Source organism: Podarcis gaigeae, assembly GCF_964106915.1.
Source record: "Podarcis gaigeae genome assembly, chromosome: 2".
NCBI lineage: Eukaryota > Metazoa > Chordata > Lepidosauria > Squamata > Lacertidae > Podarcis > Podarcis gaigeae.
In genome coordinates this window covers 13,420,840-13,442,402 of record NC_139679.1, presented here as the reverse complement: position 1 = coordinate 13,442,402, position 21,563 = coordinate 13,420,840, and the positions used below count along the sequence as shown (strand labels likewise).

The 21,563-nt window shown below is 46.7% G+C and overlaps 2 protein-coding genes across 5 annotated transcripts in view; both read right to left on the bottom strand.

Moving 5' to 3' along the window:
• Window positions 1-1,072: 1,072 nt before the first annotated feature.
• Window positions 1,073-2,626, bottom strand: LOC310836230 (apolipoprotein F-like). The gene has a single exon (XM_083721175.1). It carries the CDS (start codon window positions 2,617-2,619, stop codon window positions 1,513-1,515), a length of 1,107 nt encoding a protein of 368 aa, XP_083577301.1. The 5' UTR covers window positions 2,620-2,626; the 3' UTR covers window positions 1,073-1,512.
• Window positions 2,627-8,052: 5,426 nt separating this feature from the next.
• Window positions 8,053-21,563, bottom strand: part of TIMELESS (timeless circadian regulator) — a 58,631-nt gene continuing 45,120 nt past the window's right edge. For 2 of the 4 annotated variants that reach the window (XM_083728822.1, XM_083728823.1), the window contains exons 25-30: window positions 19,975-20,043; window positions 19,162-19,280; window positions 15,893-16,001; window positions 12,596-12,674; window positions 11,191-11,276; window positions 8,053-9,083 (exon numbers count right to left, since the gene is read on the bottom strand). In XM_083728822.1, coding sequence (XP_083584948.1) covers window positions 9,007-9,083; window positions 11,191-11,276; window positions 12,596-12,674; window positions 15,893-16,001; window positions 19,162-19,280; window positions 19,975-20,043 — 539 coding nt within the window. In that variant the 3' untranslated portion in view covers window positions 8,053-9,006. The remainder of the gene's footprint in view (window positions 9,084-11,190; window positions 11,277-12,595; window positions 12,675-15,892; window positions 16,002-19,161; window positions 19,281-19,974; window positions 20,044-21,563) is intronic. The other 2 variants (XM_083728824.1, XM_083728825.1) reach the window with 1 other exon arrangement.

Here is a 21,563-nt window from a genome sequence, read left to right as displayed (position 1 = left end):
TAATGAAAATAAGAACGATAGCAAAGCACTAACCCCAGCCCCAACACATTTAAAAGGGCATCGGATGTCAATCAGCCCAAAGCCTGGTTGAAGAGGAACGTTTTAGCCTGGTACCTAAAAGTGTATAGTGAAGGAGCCAGCCAAACCTCTTTGGGGAAAGCTTTGCACAAATGGGGAGTCACTGCAGAAAAGGCCCGTTCTTATATTACCAGCCTTTGGATCTCTCATGTTTAAAAACACTTACACTGACACTCTCCTGGAGGGGCCCCAGAGCCAAAGTCCTTTTGAAACACAGATTTTTAGAAAAGTGTTGTCTATTATTCTTTATTAAATTCATATATTGCCCTATACCCACAGGCCTCAGGGTGCTTCACAGGGTAAAAGCAGAATATAAAACCACAAAATACATAAAATAAAAATGAAAAAAACCAATAATGCCCCCCCACATTTTAAAAGGGCATAGGATGTCAATCAACCAAAGGCCTGGTTAAAAGAACATTTTTGCCTGGCGCCTAAAGTTATATAAGGAGGGCTCCAGGGGAACTTCCCTGGGGAGAGCATTCCACAGATGGGGAGCCACTGCAGAGAAGGCCCTGTTCTCATGTTCTCGTCCTCCAGACCTCTCAAGGAGGAGGCACAAGCGGGTCTCAGAAGATGATCTCAGGGTCCAGGTGGCAGCTTTTGAGGTATTGTAGTCCTGAGCTATCTAAGGCTTTGTAGGTCAAAACCAGCATTCATGTTGTTGTTTTTTAATTAACAATTTATTGATTTTCCAAAAAGATAACATCAAAAAGTAAACATAATAACAACAGTATATGAAGGGGGGGGGGGGACAGAAAAAAAACCACCATAATGAAAAAACACCGTATTTTTGCTTGTCTTCCCTCCTCTCCTCCTCTTGGTTTCATTGTTTAATACTTGTTTGTGCACGCCCTTAAAACCTTTTAATCTTAATAGTCCAATTTTTAAACCTTGTTCATCTTAATACAAGTGAGTTTCAAAAGTTATACTAACTTAAAAGTATATACACAAAGCTTAAAAGACGAGCATCAAATCTTTTTTTTTTAATAATCAAAGTCCTCTTTCTGTCTTGGATTCTACATTGACTAAATTAACCTAAATAGTTCAATAGCTTAGTTTGCCAGTCTTCTTCATCTTCTTTGCCGGAGGCTTCTTCCTTCTCTAGGGGTAGGCTGGTCTTGGCCTGGCATCCACTCCCACGTACAGGAATAAAGTCTTTTATTCAATAAGTCCAACAATTCCTGTACAACTCAATATTATAGCTTCAGGTTTTTTTAACAACAATCATTTTCCACATTGCTTTCAGATATGTCTTATCCCAGGCCTTTCTAATAATTTCAAAACCAGCACTTTGAACTAGCACTTCTAGCAGACAAAAGCAAGCAAATAAGGATCCGCTGTTTTCGCCACCCCAAAAAACATCTGTGTTCTCTCGGCGATGGAGAGTTCACGAGAGTCGCTTCATCTGGGCTAGGAACAGCTATGGAGCAGCTAGAAGGTGGTGACTGGACCAGAGTAGTTGGAAGGGACAGGAAAAGGGTGCCTCTCCTCTCTCAAATACCTCAGCATGGAACGCACTGCCGTCTTCAAGCCTGGCTTTAGCCCCGCATAAATCCCCATGCCAAGAACGCCGCTGGCCCCGCCAGTCGCAAATAGCAGCAAATCATGGCCTATGTCTATGGCGCAGCTCATAGCACGCTGATGCGCCAGTTCCATGCAGTTCAGCTTTGCAAAGTACACACTGGTGGCAAAGCTGTAGAGGGCGCCGACCCAAGGAATCCAGTCTAGGATAAGGTAGATTTTCTCCTCGGTCTCATTGTCGCAGTCCTCCGCGGTGGAACGGCGGCCTCTTCCAAGCCTGCGGCACTGGTGGAGCCAGGAGGTGGCGCCATGGCGGGGCAGGAAGTAGCTGCCCTTTCTTTCCACCACGTAGAAGCTGCTGCTGTCATTGGAGGCCACTCCGGCACAGGAATCCCCTAGACGGTGGCAGGCTTTGGAAGCCGCCGGAAAACCCCGGTAGACTTTGTGTGCCTTGCCATACAGGAGGGATCCGTTCACCGGCAACAGACCTCGGCAGTGATGGACTGGCGTCTGTGCAAGCTGGTCCAAGTTGAATTGCAAGGCGACGCTGCTCTTCCTCTGACCGGGGGAATGAGTGGTGTTCAGAGACCCGGCCATCACAAACAGGAGGTCGTCCGAATCTACCTGTCCTAGCTCCTCGTAGAGGTGCAAGACGAGGGTTTCCGCATGCCGGCTACAGCCTGCCCTTTGCAGGGCCAGCACTAATGCAGCTCGGATGAGGGTCTGGGAGAGCTCAGGCACATCAGCAAAACCGTCCAGGGCTTCAGGCATCAAGTCCTCGCAGGAAACCCCTTTTTGGGGCAAATGGGGGGATTTGGGGGAGATGGAGCTCAGGAAGATGCGGAGAGGAACAGAGGGGGAGTCAGAGGTCAGTGGGTGGTCTTCAGCAGCCTTCTCCCTGGGATTCGCCATGGACAGCAAGTGCACTTCCGATTCATGGCATAGGAGCAGGAAGCCAAAGAAAGTCAAGAAGGCCTTGGGAGGCAGCGAGGGCAGGTACATGTTGGATAGATTCATTGGAAGTCCTGTTGAAAGGAGACAGAAGAATATATACCGTATTTTTTGCTCTATAAGACTCACTTTTTCCCTCCTAAAAAGTAAGGGGAAATGTGTGCGTCTTATGGAGCGAATGCAGGCTGTGCAGCTATCCCAGAAGCCAGAACAGCTAGAGGGATTGCTGCTTTCACTGCGCAGCGATCCCTCTTGTTGTTCTGGCTTCTGAGATTCAGAATATTTTTTTTCTTGTTTTCCTCCTCCAAAAACTAGGTGCGTCTTGTGGTCTGGTGCGTCTTACAGAGCAAAAAATACGGGTAGCTCTTACTTGAGAATCTGTATGGAGGACTGTGGCACTGGGATAGGTAAAATGGTAAACGACCCCTGGATGGGGTCATCTCACTTTCAAGCTGAGGGAGCTGACGTTCGTCCACAGACAGTTTTCTGGGTCATGTGGCCAGCAGGGCTAAACGGCTTCTGGTGCAACGGAGCACCGTGATATAAACCAGGGCACACACCTTCCCACCACAGTGATACCTATTTATCTACTTGCACTGGCATGCTTTCAAACTGCTAGGTTGGCAGGAGGTGGGACAGAGCAACAAGAGTTCACTCCGTTACGGGGATTCGAACCGCCAAGCCCAAGAGGCTCAGTGGTTTAGACTGACTGGGGACTGCAGACTTTTAAGTACATGGACTAGGGCTGTTAGGAGATCCTTATTCTCCTCAGAGTTACCGGAGTAACTCTGGGAAGAGGAACGGACTCTTAAACCACTCTGTATACAGTGGTACCTCTGGTTACGTACTTAATTCATTCCAGAGGTCTGTTCTTAACCTGAAACTGTTCTTAACCTGAAGCAACACTTTAGCTAATGGGGCCTCCCGCTGCCGCCGGAGCACAATTTCTGTTCTCATCCTGAAGCAAAGTTCTTAACCTGAGGTAATATTTCTGGGTTAGCGGAGTCTGTAACCCGAAGCGTATGTAACCTGAAGCACATGTAACCTGAGGTACCACTGTATAGCTCTAGAAGGGGAATAGGGGTCTCCCAGCAACTCTCAGCACCCTCAACAAACTACATCTCCCAGGATTCTTCAGCCATCACTGTTTAAAGCAGTTACCATCACGCTGAGACGATGCCCTCGCAGCAGTGGCAGCAGCCAGAGATAAGTCTACATGCGAGGGCGTTAGGAGTTTGTGTTTGCTCAAATGAGAGTGGCTTCCTAAAAAAAACCTCTGCTTGCAGCTGCTTTCTGTGAAGAATGTGCCCTAGGAAAAGCTTGGACTCCGTGCCCCAAAAATGCTTCACTTCTTTTTGGATGATTGAAGTGAAAGTCAGCCTTCCCCTTAAGAGGGAATTAATCTCACCCCAAGTTCTTTTTCAGGTCTAGACAGAGATCTCGAGGGAACACCTACTCTGCTGATGAGTAATCCCACACAGGGCCTTTCTATCAGCCAATAGAAAGCCTTTACTCTCCTGCTTGAAACCAGGGTCACACGCACTCCATACGTTGAAAGCACATGGCTTCTGCCAAAGAATTCTGGGAGCTGTAGTTTATTAAAGGTGCTAGAGCCACAACTGAGTAACTAGGTCCCAGGATTCCATGGGGGATGTCATGTGCTTTAAATGTATCATTCAGCCCTTCATCAGAAGCATCTTTTCACTGGAAGGCGGCAGCTTTAAGAACCATTTCTCCTAGCCCATACCTTCCCAACATTTCTCTGATGAAAATAGAGATGTCCTATGTATGACGTTTTGCAGGACGCGGGTGGCGCTGTGGGTTAAACCACAGAGCCTGGGACTTGCCGATCAGAAGGTCGGCGCTTCGAATCCGACGGGGTGAGCTCCCGTTGCTCGGTCCCTGCTCCTGCCAACCTAGCAGTTCCAAAGCATGTTGAAGTGCAAGTAGATAAATAGGTACTGCTCCGGGGGGAAGGTAAACGGCATTTCCGTGCACTGCTCTGGTTTGCCAGAAGCGGCTTAGTCATGCTGGATACATGACCCGGAAGCTGTACGCCGGCTTCCTCGGCCAATAAAGCGAGATGAGCGCCGCAACCCCAGAATCTGCCACGACTGGACCTAATTGTCAGGGGTCCCTTTACCTTTACCTATGTACAGTGGTACCTCAGGTTACAGACTCCACTAACCCACAAATAGTACCTCGGGTTAAGAACTTGGCTTGAGGATGAGAACAGAAATCGTGCTCAGGTAGCGCAGCAACAGCAGGAGGCCCCATTAGCTAAAGTGGTGCTTCAGGTTAAGAACAGTTTCAGATTAAGAACAGACCTCCGGAACCAATTAAGTACTTAACCTGAGGTAACACTGTAGTAAGTTTACTATTTATACCCCGCTCATCTGACTGGGTTGCCCCAAACACTCTGGGCCGCTTACAACACATATGAAAACATAGTAAAACATTGATGAAAAAATCTTCCCTATACAGTGCTGCCTCCAGATGTTTTCTAAAGGTTATATAGTTATCTCCTTGGCTTGGGGGTTGCATAACTCTGTACCCTCCAACATTTCTCCCATGAAAACAGGGAGGTCCTAAGGAATAGCAGCACATTCCGAGATCAAATCAGAAACCGGGATGGCTTCTGTAAATCTGAGACTGTCCCTGGAGAATAGGGACACTTCGAGGGTCTGCCAGTGGCATCCCACCCACTCACCTACTTTTCTACAGTAGCTGCTATTTCCAAGTGTGAAAGCAGCAGAATGTTTTCAGAAAGGGATGAGGCAGAAAAAACAGCTTGCCTGTCATGTGCCTCCTGAAAAAAGAGCAGAGGAAAATCATGGCAAGGGAATTTGTGGCTGTCTAGTTGTTGTTTAGGGACGTGGGTGGCACTGTGGGTTAAACCACAGAGCCTAGGGCTTGCCAATCAGGAGGTCGGCGGTTCGAATCCCCGCGACGGGATGAGCTCCCGTTGCTCAGTCCCTGCTCCTGCCAACCTAGCAGTTCAAAAGCACGTCAAAGTTCAAGTAGATAAATAGGTACCACTCCGGTGGGAAGGTAAACGGCGTTTCCGTCCGCTGCTCTGGTTTGCCAGAAGCGGCTTAGTCATGCTGGCCACATGACCCAGAAGCTGTCTGCGGACAAGCGCCGGCTCCCTCGGCCTATAGAGTGAGATGAGCACGCAACCCCAGAGTCGGTCACGACTGGACCTAATGGTCAACGGTCCCTTTACCTTTCCCCTTAGTTGTTGTTTAACTCTCAAGATTCCCCATTCCTTGTTCAAACCCTCAAGATCTAGGTCAAGATATGGTGGGAGACGAAAAATGAACAACCGAGCTTTCAAAAGAAACCCCATTATGTTCTGAAGGTTACATCCTGTAAGGGTCAGAGTTCCATATGGCGCTGTCAAAGCTGCTTAAAACAATAGCAATCAGGGTTTTTCACTGGGGGAAAAGGTTATGACGAAGCAGTGTCTTTTCCCTTTGGTGCTGGCACTTAGGAAACACAAATCTCATAAAGCAGCTGAGTCAGCCATGAATTGCATGCAGCCAAGTTTGCTTGCACAAGGAACTCCTAGAGATCTGGTCAATGTCACAGCATCCGAGCTGCTTCTAGTGAACAGCCACATTATACATGCCAAGATTATTATTTTCTCCAGATGCTGATCCTCATTCTAGAAACATAAGGGGCCTCCCTGCTAGCCTAACACACTATCCTGGTCCTCATCTTCAAACTGAAACCCTTAAGTTTGCTCCTCTACAAGTCTCCTAAAATCTATTTCCCCCATAGCATGCTGGCCCCTGCCCATCCACCAGAATGGAGCAGCTTACCTGTTTGGAGAAGAGGCACAAACGTATAATTACCAAGGTGGCAATGCAGAGCCGTTTCCCCAGTGCTTATATATCTATATTCTGGGGTCTTATCAGGAGACCCCATTGCAACACTCCGCTTCATTATCAAGTTAATTCATTATCAGCTTCCCCTCTCCCTTTGTAAGGGGCACAGATGTATTCATCCTCAACTCATTTTGGTTTCTGCTGCAGGTCTCTGGCTTTGATTCAGCAGCTACTTTGAGCGGGAATTCCTGTAGAAGTCCTTTGCCACCAAAATGATCAAGGGGCTGGAGCTGTTCACTTAACGAGCAACGGTTACATCTGGGGGTTTCGAGTGTGGAAAGGAAAAGGGCAGACATGACAAGGGTTCTATAAAGTTGCGCATGGTGTGAAGCTGAATGCTGATTCAGGGCACAGAGAAGAAAGCAACTCTTTACGTTGCACATAGTTAAATCAATGGAACTGCCTCCCAGAAGACTGGCTCCAACAGAGGATTAGGGTAAATTTATGGAGAGTACGGCTATTGCTGGCTGCTGGCCGTGTTTCCCGGTGTGAGAAGCAGATCGTCCCTGAATACCAGTTTCTGGAAATACCTGTTGAACTTATGTCCTGGATCAGACCCAAGAACCATCTGGTCCAGCACCTTGTTCTCAGGAGTGGCCAACCAGAAAACCCCAGGCAGCTCACAAAACAGCTCATGAGTGCCAACAACAGTCTCCCCACTTGCAATTCCCAGCAATTGCTCTCTAAAGTTTAGGCTGGGGACCCTGTGTTTCTCCAGATATTGGACTACAATGTCACAGGGCCTGTCCACACTTGTTCTATGCCTAGAAAGCACAGGGTCAAAAGGTTTTTCACTTGTCCCGTGTTTTCCCCTCGGAAAACTCAGGCTGAATCGGAGTGAACCTCAATCTGCAGAAAAACGGCTGACATTTTGCTCTGATTCAGCAAGATTTCTCAGGGGGACAGCAGTGGGGCGAGCAGAATTGTGGATGAGTCAATTCTTGTGTAGGGACGCGGGTGGCGCTGTGGGTTAAACCACAGAGCCTAGGACTTGCCGATCAGAAGGTCGGCGGTTTGAATCCCCGCAACGGGGTGAGCTCCCGTTGCTCGGTCCCTGCTCCTGCCAACCTAGCAGTTCCAAAGCACGTCAAAGTGCAAGTAGATAAATAGGTACTGCTCCGGCGGGAAGGTAAACGGCGTTTCCGTGCGCTGCTCATGACCTGGAAGCTGTACACCGGCACCCTTGGCCAATAAAATTAGATGAGCGCTGGAACCCCAGAGTCATCTGTGACTGGACTTAATGGTCAGGGGTCCCTTTACTTTTACCATTCTTGTGTGGGGTTGATGGCAGCTGGAGACGAACCACATCTGGAGTGCACCAGGTTCCTCATCCCAGGGCCTGGGTTACAAATCAGGCTTGATGCAAACATATAGATCTAGAGCCCATGTGCAAATGTGGGAATACTCAAATTACAGAAAAACCTGAAATTGCTAAAAGCAGGATTACTATTGCTTTCCTCCTCCTTTTTAAGGAAAGTCAACGCACTGAAACCATTGCAAAGCCCTCATCCCCTTCCCTCCAAGAAGCTCTTGCATTTTTCAGCAGCTTTGTAATGGTAAACCAGAACCTTTAAAACGTTGGATTTCTTTAGAACTAGTCAGCCAAGGGTTGTTTGGGGGATTTTTATTATGAAAACACAACACAAGCACACAAGTAACGTGCTAACATTCCTGCCCTTCTACCATGAACGAGAGGCAACCCTTATACATCTCTGACGTTGCCTCTGCCTGGAACAGCCCAAGCAACAAAGTCAATAGCTGTCAGTAAGGAAAACTGAAGCAGCTGGTGATGAGAACAATAATCTGGGAGCAAAATTCAGCACAGGAGCACACATCTTTGCTTTTGAACCCTACCCTCCCCAAACAATTCAACTCTTGACACCCAATGTCAAACGAGTCTTGTGTGATTCCAGTACAAGCACACATTTTTGAAGAATATCGGTGCCAAGGCGCAATGGAGACAGAAGATCGTGCGCATGTATTATAAGACAATGTGAGGCTTGAGCACAGGGATGAGGTCGTGTTTTGGCCAGGCACGGAAAGGGAGCGGTGGCGAATCCAAAAGCCAAGTAGCCTTAAGATTCGAAGAGCCAACATGCCTCGTTTCTGCCTGGCAGGTCAGTCTTGTCAGGGTGGCTTTTGCTGGCTCAGCAGACATCATTCAGAACAAACGCCCCGTGTCACAGGTGTCATAAGCTACAAACAGTTACAGAACAGTTTAAAGTGAAGCTTCTTCCTGTACCAGTTTCAACGTCTGTTGTATCCTGTAACAGAGCAGGGCAGAAAGCCCATTCTCCTCTTCCCTCCTCAGGCAGGTCTCCCATTTCTTTCCCCTGCATTCGTTCTCTAGCAGGCCTCATTCACATGTTCAGTCTGCCTGCATCCCATTCCCAAAAACTATGAAGTGTTGTGCACCAAGACTGGGAGACCGGGGCTGGGGAAGAGAAAGAGATTCTTTCCAGGCTGCTCCATCAAGGACCCCTCTGCCCGAGGTGGTTCTTGCAGCTCCAGAGCTGACAGTGGGTGTAACTGGTCTGAACTGGGCCAGGGAGGGCCAACTCCTTCAATCTTCTTCCTCCTCTTCAATTCGCCGGCACTTCCTTTTGCCAGCAGGCTGAGGTTCGTCCTCATCACTGGACCCTGCCGTGCCAAAGATAAAATACAGCGTGATCTTAAAATAGCAAGGGATAAAGTGGTGATGGAAAAAGCTGTGCTGTGACTTAATCGGGTTTTTGCAGAAAGTTGCTTCAGAAGCAAAGTGGGAATTATTCAGCATTCTGGGGAAAGAAGCTGAAGGATAAACAGAGAGAGAGAGCATTAGAAGCTGCTCTCACTGCTATCCATTACCGAACAATGAACATCCTTTCTGCTCCTCAGTAATGTATTCTTGGCAGGGTTTCTGAAGTTCTGATAAGCTGAGGATTCTAGACATGCCTCGTGATTAGGAGGAGACTCAAAGCAGTGACTCATGCATAAAGGCAGCGGGCAGCCTCTTTGGGCAGGGGGTGGCAGGTAATTTCTGCTGCCCTCTCTGTACTGCGAAGGAAGGATGGAATGATCTAATCACAGCACTGTCTTTCTTCTGTAGACCATTGCCCCAAATTCTATCAAGAGCCCTTTGTCTCTCTTATCTCTCAGCGTATCTTGCTGGTTGTTCTAGTAGCCTACTGATGCCTCTGCCCCCCCCACTCCCCTATTTCTCTCAATTGGGTGAAGGGGGGGGGTTGCTACTCTATTGTGGTTCAATTGATTTTAATTCGTGGAAACATAAAACAATGACAGAGTTACTAATGGGGGGAGGAAATACAGTCAACATCTGCAGCAGAAATAGGGCAGAATGGCCTGCTATTCCCTTGCACCTCGATGCTGACCAGGTGAATGCAGACAAGGCAGGCAGCTTCCTTCATGGGCAGGTACTTTGAGCTCACAGAAGCCTTTGCATGAGGGACGGGGAACCCACGGCCTTTTGGATATTGTTCGTTTTATTTATTAAAATATTTGTATACTGCAATTTCATTAAAAACACAACAGCAGCAAAGCGGGTTACAGTTTAAATAGAAACACCACAAAAATTAACACAGACCACCAGTTTGACTATTACAGATGTCCCTCCTTAATTGTCTGCATAAGACCGGAAGCAAAGAGAAGCCTTCAGTAAATGTTCGGAAGTCAATATAGAAGGTGTCAGCTGAGGTCGTATCCACATTGCTTTTCCTCCACGCTCTTAAAAGCACAGGTCATGGTGGCTGGAAAGTTCCGCATCTGAGCACTTTTTGGTGTGTGTTTTTTTGGCCCGGGAGTTTCCGCTGAAAAACCCGCCCTTTAAAGCTCGATCGGTGCAAATGGCACTCTGCAGAAAACACGAATTGACATATGCTGCAACTGAGCGCTAAAGAGTGGCTTTTGCGGGGAGAAAAACCGCTCAGACACAAAGCTTTTAAGCATGGACCTGTTACTGGAAAGAGCGGGTGGTGGTGGTGGCGAGTACCATATTTTTTGCTCTATAAGACTCACTTTTTCCCTCCTAAAAAGTAAAGGGAAATGTGTGTGCGTCTTATGGAGTGAATGCAGGCTGCACAGCTATCCCAGAAGCCAGAACAGCAAGAGGGATCGCTGCTTTCGCTGCGCAGCAATCTGTCTTGTTGTTCTGGCTTCTGAGATTCAGAATATTTTTTTTCTTGTTTTCCTCCTCCAAAAACTAGGTGCGTCTTATGGTCTGGTGCGTCTTATAGAGCGAAAAATACAGTAAGTGTGGATGAGCCCTATTGGGAGAACATTCCACAGTGAGTCATTAACTCTGAAGGCTCAAGTTTTCATATGGATGCCAAATGATTCTCCACAACTTGGGGACAACCAGCAATACTCCTAACAGATGATCTGTGATCAAGTTGCACCCAGGAGAAGCATTAAAGGGATTACCGTATTTTTTGCTGTATAAGACGCACCTAGTTTTTGGAGGAGGAAAACAAGAAAAAAAATATTCTGAATCTCAGAAGCCAGAACAGCAAGAGGTATCACTACGCAGTGAAAGCAGCAATCCCTCTTGCTGTTCTGGCTTCTGGGATAGCTGCGCAGCCTGCATTTGCTCCATAAGACGCACACACATTTCCCCTTACTTTTTAGGAGGGAAAAAGTGAGTCTTATAGAGCAAAAAATACGGTATTTGTAGGGACTGGGAAAGAGATGAGATGGCGGTTGGGGAAAGGCGTTTGATGGAAGTTAACTACACTGCTGCCACGAGACATACCTTGGCTGTTGCCTTCTTCCTGCTCCTCACCGTCAATGACCAAGCGCCTTCGCTTGGGTCCCAGAGGGGGCTGGATGGGCTCCTCCCTGGAATCAAGGGCAAGAAAGAGGGGTGTTGGTGTGTGCCTGCCACATACAAATGCCAGACATAGACTCAGGGAGAGAAGAATGCAGAATCAGAAGCTACAGCTCCCACCCCCAGTGCTCTAGGCAGGTTTCCACCAACAAAACTTGTAGCTCAGGTGGCACAAACCTATACAGTGGTACCTCGGGTTACATACACTTCAGGTTACATACGCTTCAGGTTAGACTCCGCTAACCCAGAAATAGTGCTTCAAGTTAAGAACTTTGCTTCAGGATGAGAACAGAAATCGTGCAGCGGCAGCAGGAGGCCCCATTAGCTAAAGTGGTGCTTCAGTTTAAGAACAGTTTTAGGTTAAGTACAGACCTCCGTAATGAATTAAGTACTTAACCCGAGGTACCACTGTACAGTCATACCTCAGGATAAATACGTTTCAGGTTGAGTGCTTTTGGGTTGTGCTCTGTGGCGACCCGGAAGTAACGGAGCGCGTTACTTCTGGGTTTCATGGCTCACGCATGCGCAGACGGTCAAAATGATGTCATGCACACGCGCAGTTGCATCTTACGTTTTGTTCAGGATGCAAACAGGGCTCCGGAACGGATCCCATTCGCATCCCGAGGTACCATTGTATAATGGTGTGCCAGGTTTTTGCTTTCGTATCAAATTATAAGCTTCTGAAAAGTACAAGGAGATGTGGACTGAACGGGGGACGGGGAAGAAAACCAAGTAAGAAAAATCAGAGTAGCAGGATTCCAGTTGCTGATGGCTGGTCATCGATTGAATTCAGAAAATATCAAGCAAAAAGAGGCAGCAAATGGGAGCGGGCAGGAAGCAACTGATTTCTCTCCTTGTTGTGCTCCTGCTCAGAACATAACAGCTTTCACTCTGACAGCTGGAAGTGCAAGGCTGCATGTGACTCATTGTTTTCTGCCTCTATGAATCAGATATGCAAAAAAAAAATAAAAAAATATCCTGGGCTTGAAGCACAGAGCTGCTCGATTCCATTATAAATGAACCCCACCCAAGAATTAGAATGATTATAGAAGGGGGAAGGGTCGTAGCAGTTTTGCAACCACTGGCATAGGGCTAGGAAACAACTCCTGCCTGAATCCCCACTGCTGCAGTCCGTGTAGACAACAGTGAGCTAGACGCATCAATGGTCTTGACTCTGAATAAAGGCAGCTTCCTGTATTCTGCATGCTACACCTGAGTTTGTTCCTGGCTATTAGTCTCCTCCATGCTTTTAAGCTATTACAATTCACCTTGCCCACTTTGTATGAGGTGCTGTCATCTTCCCACACCCCGGTGCCCCCACAGTCCTTACTTTTCCGCAGTCAGGCATCTTGGCTCCTCTGTCTCGAGATGCTCCTCCGCTGAAACCGACAAGAAAGAAAATGTGAGAGCTCTGTAAAGGGAGGTGGCAGTCTGGTGGCGAGGCAAACTAGTTACTGAATTGCACTTAATTCAGTTGAAGGTTCCTGACAAACTTAATTTGAGTAATAGATCTCTAAGGAAGGTGCTAGAACTTTCCAGAACAGCTGGTCTCCCAAACACCCAACTGCAGCACAGGCTATTGTAATTATAATTATAATGAATTACTGAACATCTCAGGCATAGCATCGTCTATAGAATTTTGTGCCCATGGCTATATTCACCTAATACAGCTCAGGGACAGGTTACTGGAGATGTCCCTTTTGTAACCCCTGTAGGTCACTGCCTCCTGAAGGAAGAATTTCTTCTGCAAGTTCCAAGGATTTCAGAAGCCCTCTCCGTAGTAACTCAGAGTGGGGCTTTCAGTGCAACCAGCATTCCTGTGGAGATGCAACAGGATTTTCCAGAAGCAGTTGAAGACATTTTTGTTCTGAGAAGTCTTCCCAACTGAATGAGTAAGGTCTCTTCCATGGATGTCAACTTTGCATTATTATTATTATTATTATTATTATTATTATTATTATTATTATTATCTTTGCTGCTTTTATTACACTATGTACATCTCCTGGAGAGGGACACGGGTGGCGCTGTGGGTTAAACCACAGAGCCTAGGACTTGCCGATCAGAAGGTCGGCGGTTCAAATCCCTGCGACGGGGTGAGCTCCCATTGCTCAGTCCCTGCTCCTGCCAACCTAGCAGTTCGAAAGCACGTCAAAGTGCAAGTAGATAAATAGGTCCACTGCTCCGGTGGGAAGGTAAACGGCGTTTCCGTGCGCTGCTCTGGTTCGCCAGAAGCGGCTTAGTCATGCTGGCCACATGACCCGGAAGCTGTACGCTGGCTCCCTTGGCCAGTAAAGCGAGATGAGCGCTGCAACCCCAGAGTCAGCCACGACTGGACCTAATGGTCAGGGGTCCCTTTTCCTTTATATACTGCCACGGGGGTCAGATTGAATCAACACAGACTTTGGATATGCCTGCTTTATGGTTTGCCAGGTGCTCCCTTCTCCCAGTCATGTATAATAATAATAATAATAATAATAATAATAATAATAATAATAAAAAATAATGAATTTTTATTTATATCCCGCCCTCCCTGGTTCAAAAAACCGGGTTCAGGGCGGCTAACAACAAATTTAAAACACTTAATTGATGCAACAAAAAACAGCATATAGTATAAAACATAAATAACAATAAATTCATAATTCAAAAATCAATTTAGGGGGGAAATCCATCCAATAAACATTAGATCATCACCAGGGCTAGCTGCCTAAATTAGTCCTACTTGGGCCAGCGAGGAGACCATTAGCTGTGGGATCTCAGAGAGGGTAATCTTCATAAAAAGGGGAGGAAAGGAAGGGGAATGAAAGACCAGGCTAAGTTCAAATTGAAAGCCAGGCGGAATAGCTCTGTCTTACAGGCCCTGCGGAAGGAAGTTAAATCCTGCAGGGCCCTGATCTCATGGGACAGAGCATTCCACCAGGTCGGAGCCATCACTGAGAAGGCCCTGGTCCTGGTGGAGGATAATCTGACTTCCTTAGGGCCCGGGACCTCCCAAACTATGATTATTCATGGACCTTAAGCTCCTCTGTGGGGCATACCAGGAGAGTATAAAAACAGGAGGTTCATCAAGCCCCTGTAAGGTTACTATGCTAGTTGGGCTATGCCTTGCTCAAGGGGTCAAAGGCTGGTTAGGCCTGAAAAACATATTGCTCTGATTACAGATGCTGTCTCCCATGTCTCCCTGATTCTGCCAGGACTGCCAGAATCTTTCCCCACCCAGATAAATGCAACGATATGAGACGGCAGCAACCAATTCCGCAAATTCACATGTTTTTTAAGAAACGAAACTTAAAACTTGAAGAGGGGGAGAACCCTGTGTAAGCATTTGAGAGCATGCCCATCCAGATTAACGCTTTTGGGTTCAATAATGTCAGTATGAACTAGGATGCTAAAATGGGTTACAGATTAACCAACAGTTTGAGGAAGTTATTCTAGACCGAGTTGTGCAATCAGCGAGGGCTGAGCTTTTAGGCATTAGTGCTGATGCTTTTAGTGCCTGTCCTTTATTTGTACTTGGGTGTTTTTAAGACACCTAAAGGCAGAAAAATAGCATGTGAAACCGTTTCCATGTTATATGGACAACTGCCAAGAGGAGGAAGAAAACAAATACGCCCTCATTTTACAACACACAGAGTGTGCATGTACAGCAATAAGAGACTCTAAATAAATAGATTGTTTATACACACACACACACACACACACACACACACACACGAACTGCTTTCTGTCTCTGCGTGTGAATTGGCTGAGCTTCTGTGATGTCATGTACTGCTCACTAACACATTCTGAAATTCTGAGGCAGCAGGTTCAGCTCTACAGATGACAAAGAATGGAGGTTGAGGGAGGTGAAAGGTCTATCTGGCAAGGGGAATGAGACTTTCAGAGGGCCTAGGAGCAATTGAGCTTCTAATTCATTCATTCTGCATTTTTTAGTTCCTGATCTCAAAACCCAAGTAGGTTTGTATGAGGGAACATGGCTTCCTAAGTAGCCTGGACCTAAGCCATAAGTCGAAACAAAACAAAACAAAATAGTAATAGTAGTAGTAGTAGTAGTAGTAGTAATAATAATATTAATAATAATAATAAATTCCTTCCAGTAGCACCTTAGAGACCAGCTTTTGTGTGTTCATACCAATACAGTGGTACCTCAGGTTACAGATGCTTCAGGTTACAGACTCCGCTAACCCAGAAACAGTACCTCGGGTTAAGAACTTTGCTTCAGGATGAGAACAGAAATCGCGCAGCAGCGGTGCAGCAGCAGCAGCAGGAGGCCCCATTGGCTAAAGTGGTGCTTCAGGTTAAGAACAGTTTCAGGTTAAGAACAGACCTCCATAACGAATTTAGTTCTTAACCCGAGGTACCACTGTAACTAACTTAATTGGTCTCTAAGGTGCTACTGGAAGGAATTATTTTATTTATTTATATCTTATTTTGTTGCGCCTACGGCAGACCAACATGGCTACCTACCTGTAACTAAGCCATATGGGTCTTCATAGGTTGTACCCAGCACTTTGAATTGTGCGTGCCCAGAAAAGACTGGTAGCCAGTGGCGCTGCTGGAACAAGGGAGTGACATGCCTCTTCAACATGCAGAGGGTTGTTTCAGTGTGTTTCCCTTTCCATACACCTACCGGCTACTTGATTTTTGGTCTCCCCCTCCACTTCTTTTGAGGCAATGGAAGCAGCTGCTTGTCGTAGTTGCTCTGGGCTGAGTTTGGCTGGGATGCGCCAGAAAGATTCCTGTAGGAAGTAAAGAAGGTAAATACATGCTGCTAGCTCCTGGTGACAGCAGTCACGAAATTAAAAGACGCCTGCTTCTTGGGAGAAAAGCAATGACAAACCTAGACAGCATCTTGAAAAGTAGAGACATCACCTTGCCAACAAAGGTCCGTATAGTAAAAGCTATGGTTTTCCCAGTAGTGATGTATGGAAGTGAGAGCTGGACCATAAAGAAGGCTGATCGGTGAAGAATTGATGCTTTTGAATTATGGTGCTGGAGGAGACTCTTGAGGGTCCCATGGACTGCAAGAAGATCAAACCACTCCATTCTGAAGGAAATCAGCCCTGAGTGCTCACTAGAAGGACAGATTGTGAAGCTGAGGCTCCAATAGTTTGGCCACCTCATGAGAAGAGAAGACTCCCTGGAAAAGACCCTGATGTTGGGAAAGATGGAGGGCACAAGGAGAAGGGGACGACAGAGGGCGAGATGGTTGGACAGTGTTCTCAAAGCTATCAACATGACTCTGACCAAACTGCGGGAGGCAGTGGAAGACAGAAGTGCCTGGCGTGCTCTGGTCCAGGGGGTGACGAAGAGTCGGACATGGCTAAACGACAAAACAACAACAACAAGGATGGCGTTCCAGGACGAATGTAACCCTTGTACGCCTCAGAACGCCAGCGACCCAGCTCCTTGATGCGGGCAGAGTCTGGTTGGACAGTGTTCTCGAAGCTACCAGCCTGAGTTTGACCAAATTGCGGGAGGCAGTGGAAGACAGGAGTGCCTGGCGTGCTCTGGTCCATGGGGTCACGAAGAGTCAGACACGACTAAACAACTAAACAACAACAACAGCTCCTGTTTGCTTCTGCTGTTGGCACCCTCTTGCAAGCTTCTTGTCCCCAGCAGAGCTAAAGGAGGGGATTGCCCAGAAATTAGTTGCAATAGCAGCAGAGCTCAAGGACTGCTGCGCCAGCCTGGTTTTAAACCAAAGGGTTGTATGCAACGAAGTCGTTTCATTCGTGCAAGGAGTTCCACTTGTGCAATGGAACTTACCTCTTCATGTGTGACTCCCCCCCACCAAAAAAAATCTGTTCTAGGGGTTCATCCACTGGCTCCAAAGCAATGCAATGTGTGGAGGCGACACTATGCAGGGAGGAGAGAGGGAGGGAAAATTCTGTTTCGCAAGAAGGCCTTGGGCAAACAGGAGGACATAATCCAAACTTGCTCTGGTCATAAATCACTGGGACAAAACACTTCGACATAGTCAAAAAGGGAGAAAGGACAGATACCAAGATAGAAAGGCAAATCTTTACGAAATAAATGCAGGGGGGAGGACCACATTAATAATTATCTTATCTTCTATGATTGTATGAAAGGCAAGATTACAAAGAGCCAACTGAATGTTTAACGTTGCAACAGAGCACAAATGCTGGAATGTTTCTGCAGACAGAGCGAGAGCCAATAAAGGAACACAAGCTGCTGTTCCACCAAAGCCACAAACCTAACACAAAACTGTGGCTGATGAGACTGAAGCACTTCCATCTTTGTTGAGGAGCATTTGGGAATGTTTTTGCTCATCTTTCCTGAATATATATTTATATTTCTCCCACTTCTTTCAACATTTTTTCCTCAGTCATCTCCAAAAATGTATATACAAAGCAGGAAAAACCACAAATGGTGAACAGGGCTAAATAGAGGGGTTTTTTTGGTGTGGGGCTGTACCAAACATTCCTGGAGCTCATACTTTTTAACATGTGTTAACTTAGGATCTTGGATGCATTTCAAGTTCTTCTGGGTCACTTTAACCTAGGAGCGACACTCGGCTGTCTTATTCTACGCAGGAAATAGCTAATCTCACAGAAACCCAGCTTCAGTTAAAGCAGGGAAAGGAGGAACATATCTGGCAGCCCTCTTTAGGGAAGTTTTTAATGACTGATGTTTTAATGGATTTTTAATCTTTTGTTGGAAGCTGCCCAGTGTAGCTGGGGAAACCCAGCCAGATGGGTGGAGTATAAATAATAAATTTATGATGATGATGAAATAGTCTTTCTCAATGAATTATTAAAGTTGCCCTTCCAAAAAGCAAAACACAAATACCTTGGTTTAAGAACAGCTTTGTTCATGAACAACTTGGATTAAGAACGCTGCAAACCCGGAAATAGGTATTTTGGTTTGTGAACTTTGCCTTGGAAGCAGAACATGTTTCATTTCCTGCTGAGTGTGTTCCATTTGTAAATTGAGCCCCCCGCTGCTATGGGAAAGCACACCTTGGTTTAAGAATGCTTTGGTTTAAGAGCGAACTTCCGGAACGGATTAAGTTCATAAACCAATGTACCACTGTATTACAAAAAAGGCCTGTTTCTTAAAAAATGTTTTACACCCACAAACCAATTCTCCTTCCGTATTCTCTATGGCACTGTGGTCTAAACCACTGAGCCTCTTGGGCTTGCCGATCAGAAGGTCATCGGTTTGAATACCTACGCTGAGAGTGAGCTCCCGCTGTCCCAGCTCCTGCCAACCTAGCAGTTCAATAGAACGCCAAAAAGTGGAAGTAGATAAATAGGTACCACTCCGTCGGGAAGGTAAACAGCGTTTCCGTGCACTCTGGTTTCCATCACTGTGTCCCAATGCGCCAGAAGCGGTTTAGTCATGCTGGCCACATGACCCAGAAAGCTGTCTGTGAACAAACGCTGGCTCCCTTGGCCTGAAAGCGAGATGAGCTCCGCAACCCCAGAGTTGCCTCTGACAAGACTTAACCGTCCGGGGTCCTTTACCTTTATAAAGGTAAAGGTAAATGGACCCCTGACCATTAGGTCCAGTCATGACCGACTCTGGGGTTGTGGCGCTTTCATATCGCTTTCAGGCCAAGAGAACCGGCATTTGTTCACAGACAGCTTTCCGGGTCATGTAGCCAGCATGACTAAGCTGTTTCTGGTGAACCAGAGCAGCGCACAGAAACGCCGTTTACCTTCCCGCCACAGTGGTACCTATTTATCTACTTGCACTTTGATGTGCTTTCGAATTGCTAGGTTGGCAGGAGCAGGGACCGAGCAACGGGAGCTCACCCTGTCACGGGGATTCGAACTGCCGACCTTCTCATCGGCAAGCCCTAGGCTCTGTGGTTTAACCCACAGCGCCACCCGCATCCCCCTTTACCTTTATATCCTCTAGCAAAAAAATTACCTGTTCACTGGCTGGGGCTCGAATCCCTAATTTACGCAGAAGCTTCTGGAAGCACTTATGTTCCATGGCATCCTCATTCTCCTCAGACAGTGGCACCAAAGGTACTGGCTGGGCACATCCTGGCGAAACAGGAATCTATCAAGCTAAATTCTAGAACCATATGGGAAAGAGCAGTATAGTATTCTTGTCTACAACATCCTGGTGGATTTTTGGCTCTTTAGCCTTTGTCTTCCTTATTAGACAACACAGATTGATTCGAGTTTATATGCTGCTTTTCCCACAATGAGTGTTCCCAAAGCAGCTTGAACTGAAGGGAGAGCTCCCTCAGTAGGGGCACAAGATAAATGTTAATTTCAGGATCGTGGGTTCAAACCCCCACATTGGGCAAAAGATTCCTGCATGGCAGGGGGTTTGGACTAGATGACCCTTGCGGTCCCCTTCCAATTCTACGGAAACAGTAAAACACAGAGCGTAGGAGAAAACATAATATGCAAAATACAGGGCGCGTTAGCAAAATAAAATGACAAATCAACAGCTTCACAAACGCAGAATAACTTCAGTATTACGAAAAAATAAATAAGAAATTTGAAGTAAGATGAAAGTTAACCAACTATAAAGTTTATAGTACTGGTCTTGCTGCACCTCAAGGACCCTGGCTTAAATAAAGTTCAGAGGGAAGGTGACATATAGCTAGCTGGCCCACACATGGTTCCTCCAGAGGAGGCTGAGAGCAAGGGAAATATTAAATCTCTTCCTCAGCCTCCCCCTGCCTCCGCAAGAAACAGGAATCTGCAACATTCTCCCTGTATTTACCATCCTCTTCTCGGTCACAAGCTGTCCGGTTCAGGCAGTTCTGGAGCCACAGCAGAGGGCCGGACAGACCTACAAAGACAAAAGTGAGTGGAAAGATGAAGGGGCTCCTCCTCTCGATAACTTTAAGAAAGGCCCAGTGTTACTGGGTAAACCAGGCCTTCTTGGATACGTGTGAAAAGGGCGAGGTGGTAAAAGACTGGATAAGTCAGTGAAATCAATGTTTTAAAATGCTCCCCGCCCCCTGCAATGCTCAAATCTCTCTGTATTATTGTTTTTAAATCAGCACTGCAGGCTGGGCTGGAGATTCTTCCTGTTATTTGCATGGGATGTCCTGGCGAATTGAACAAAATTTGTACTTCCCACCTGAAGCGGCACAAAGTCCATTCTGCCACCCTAGGGCCCAAATACAGAGAAGCATGGGGAGAAGGTACAGTGGTACCTTGGGTTACATACGCTTCAGGTTACAGACTCCGCTAACCCAGAAATATTACCTCTGGTTAAGAACTTTGCTTCAGAATTAGAACAGAAACTGTGCAGTGGCGGTGCGGTGGCAGCAGGAGGCCTCCATTAGCTAAAGTGGTGCTTCAGGTTAAGAACAGTTTCAGGTTAAGAATGGACCTCCAAAACGAATTGAGTACGTAACCCAAGGTACCACTGTAACTAACTTAATTGGTCTCTAAGGTGCTACTGGAAGGAATTATTTTATTTATTTTTATCTTATTACTCCAAAACTGAAACTTTCATCTGGTTGTAAATATTACGCCTCCAGCTGTTTTTGGACTACAGTTCCCATCATCCCCGACCACTGGTCCTGCTAAGCTAGGGATGATGGGAGTTGTAATTTTTGATATAACCGTAAAAACTACAGTGGTACCTCGGGTTACATACACTTCAGGTTACATACGCTTCAGGTTACAGAATCCGCTAACCCAGAAATAGTACCTCGGGTTAAGAACTTTGCTTCAGGATGAGAACAGAAATCGTGCTCCGGTGGTGCGGGGCAGCGGGAGGCCCCATTAGCTAAAGTGGTGCTTCAGGTTAAGAACAGATTCAGGTTAAGAACAGACCTCCAGAACGAACTAAGTACTTAACCCGAGGTACCATTGTACTTCATTACTCCTTGTATTTATATCCCACCTGTTACTCCAAAAAGGTGGCATACATGTTTCTCCACCTCCTCAACTCAATCCCCAAAACAACCCTATGAGGTAGGTTTTAGGCTAAGAGGCAGTGGCTGGGCCAAGGCCACGCAGTGAGCTATGGCCAAATGGGGGTTTGAAACCTGCCCTTCTGGGTCCTAATCCGGCACTCTTAACCACTACACTAAATTAGCGTTCTTGCTCTCTCCACACTCCAAAGATTGCCCCAAAGCTGATCCCCAAATCTAGGTAACATTCAGAAAGGTCCTCCGGGCAATCCGAAGAATCCCTGGAAGCCTCTTGCAGCTTTCCAATGTGGCCACAGGGGAGCAATGGGCATCACCAAAGGTTCACGCAAAGTCACGCAGTTTGATGGTAAATGCCTAAGAGGCCAGGCCAGGAACTTCCTGAACTGTGCATGCTCCCAAGAACCTCCCGGAGGTTTTGAAG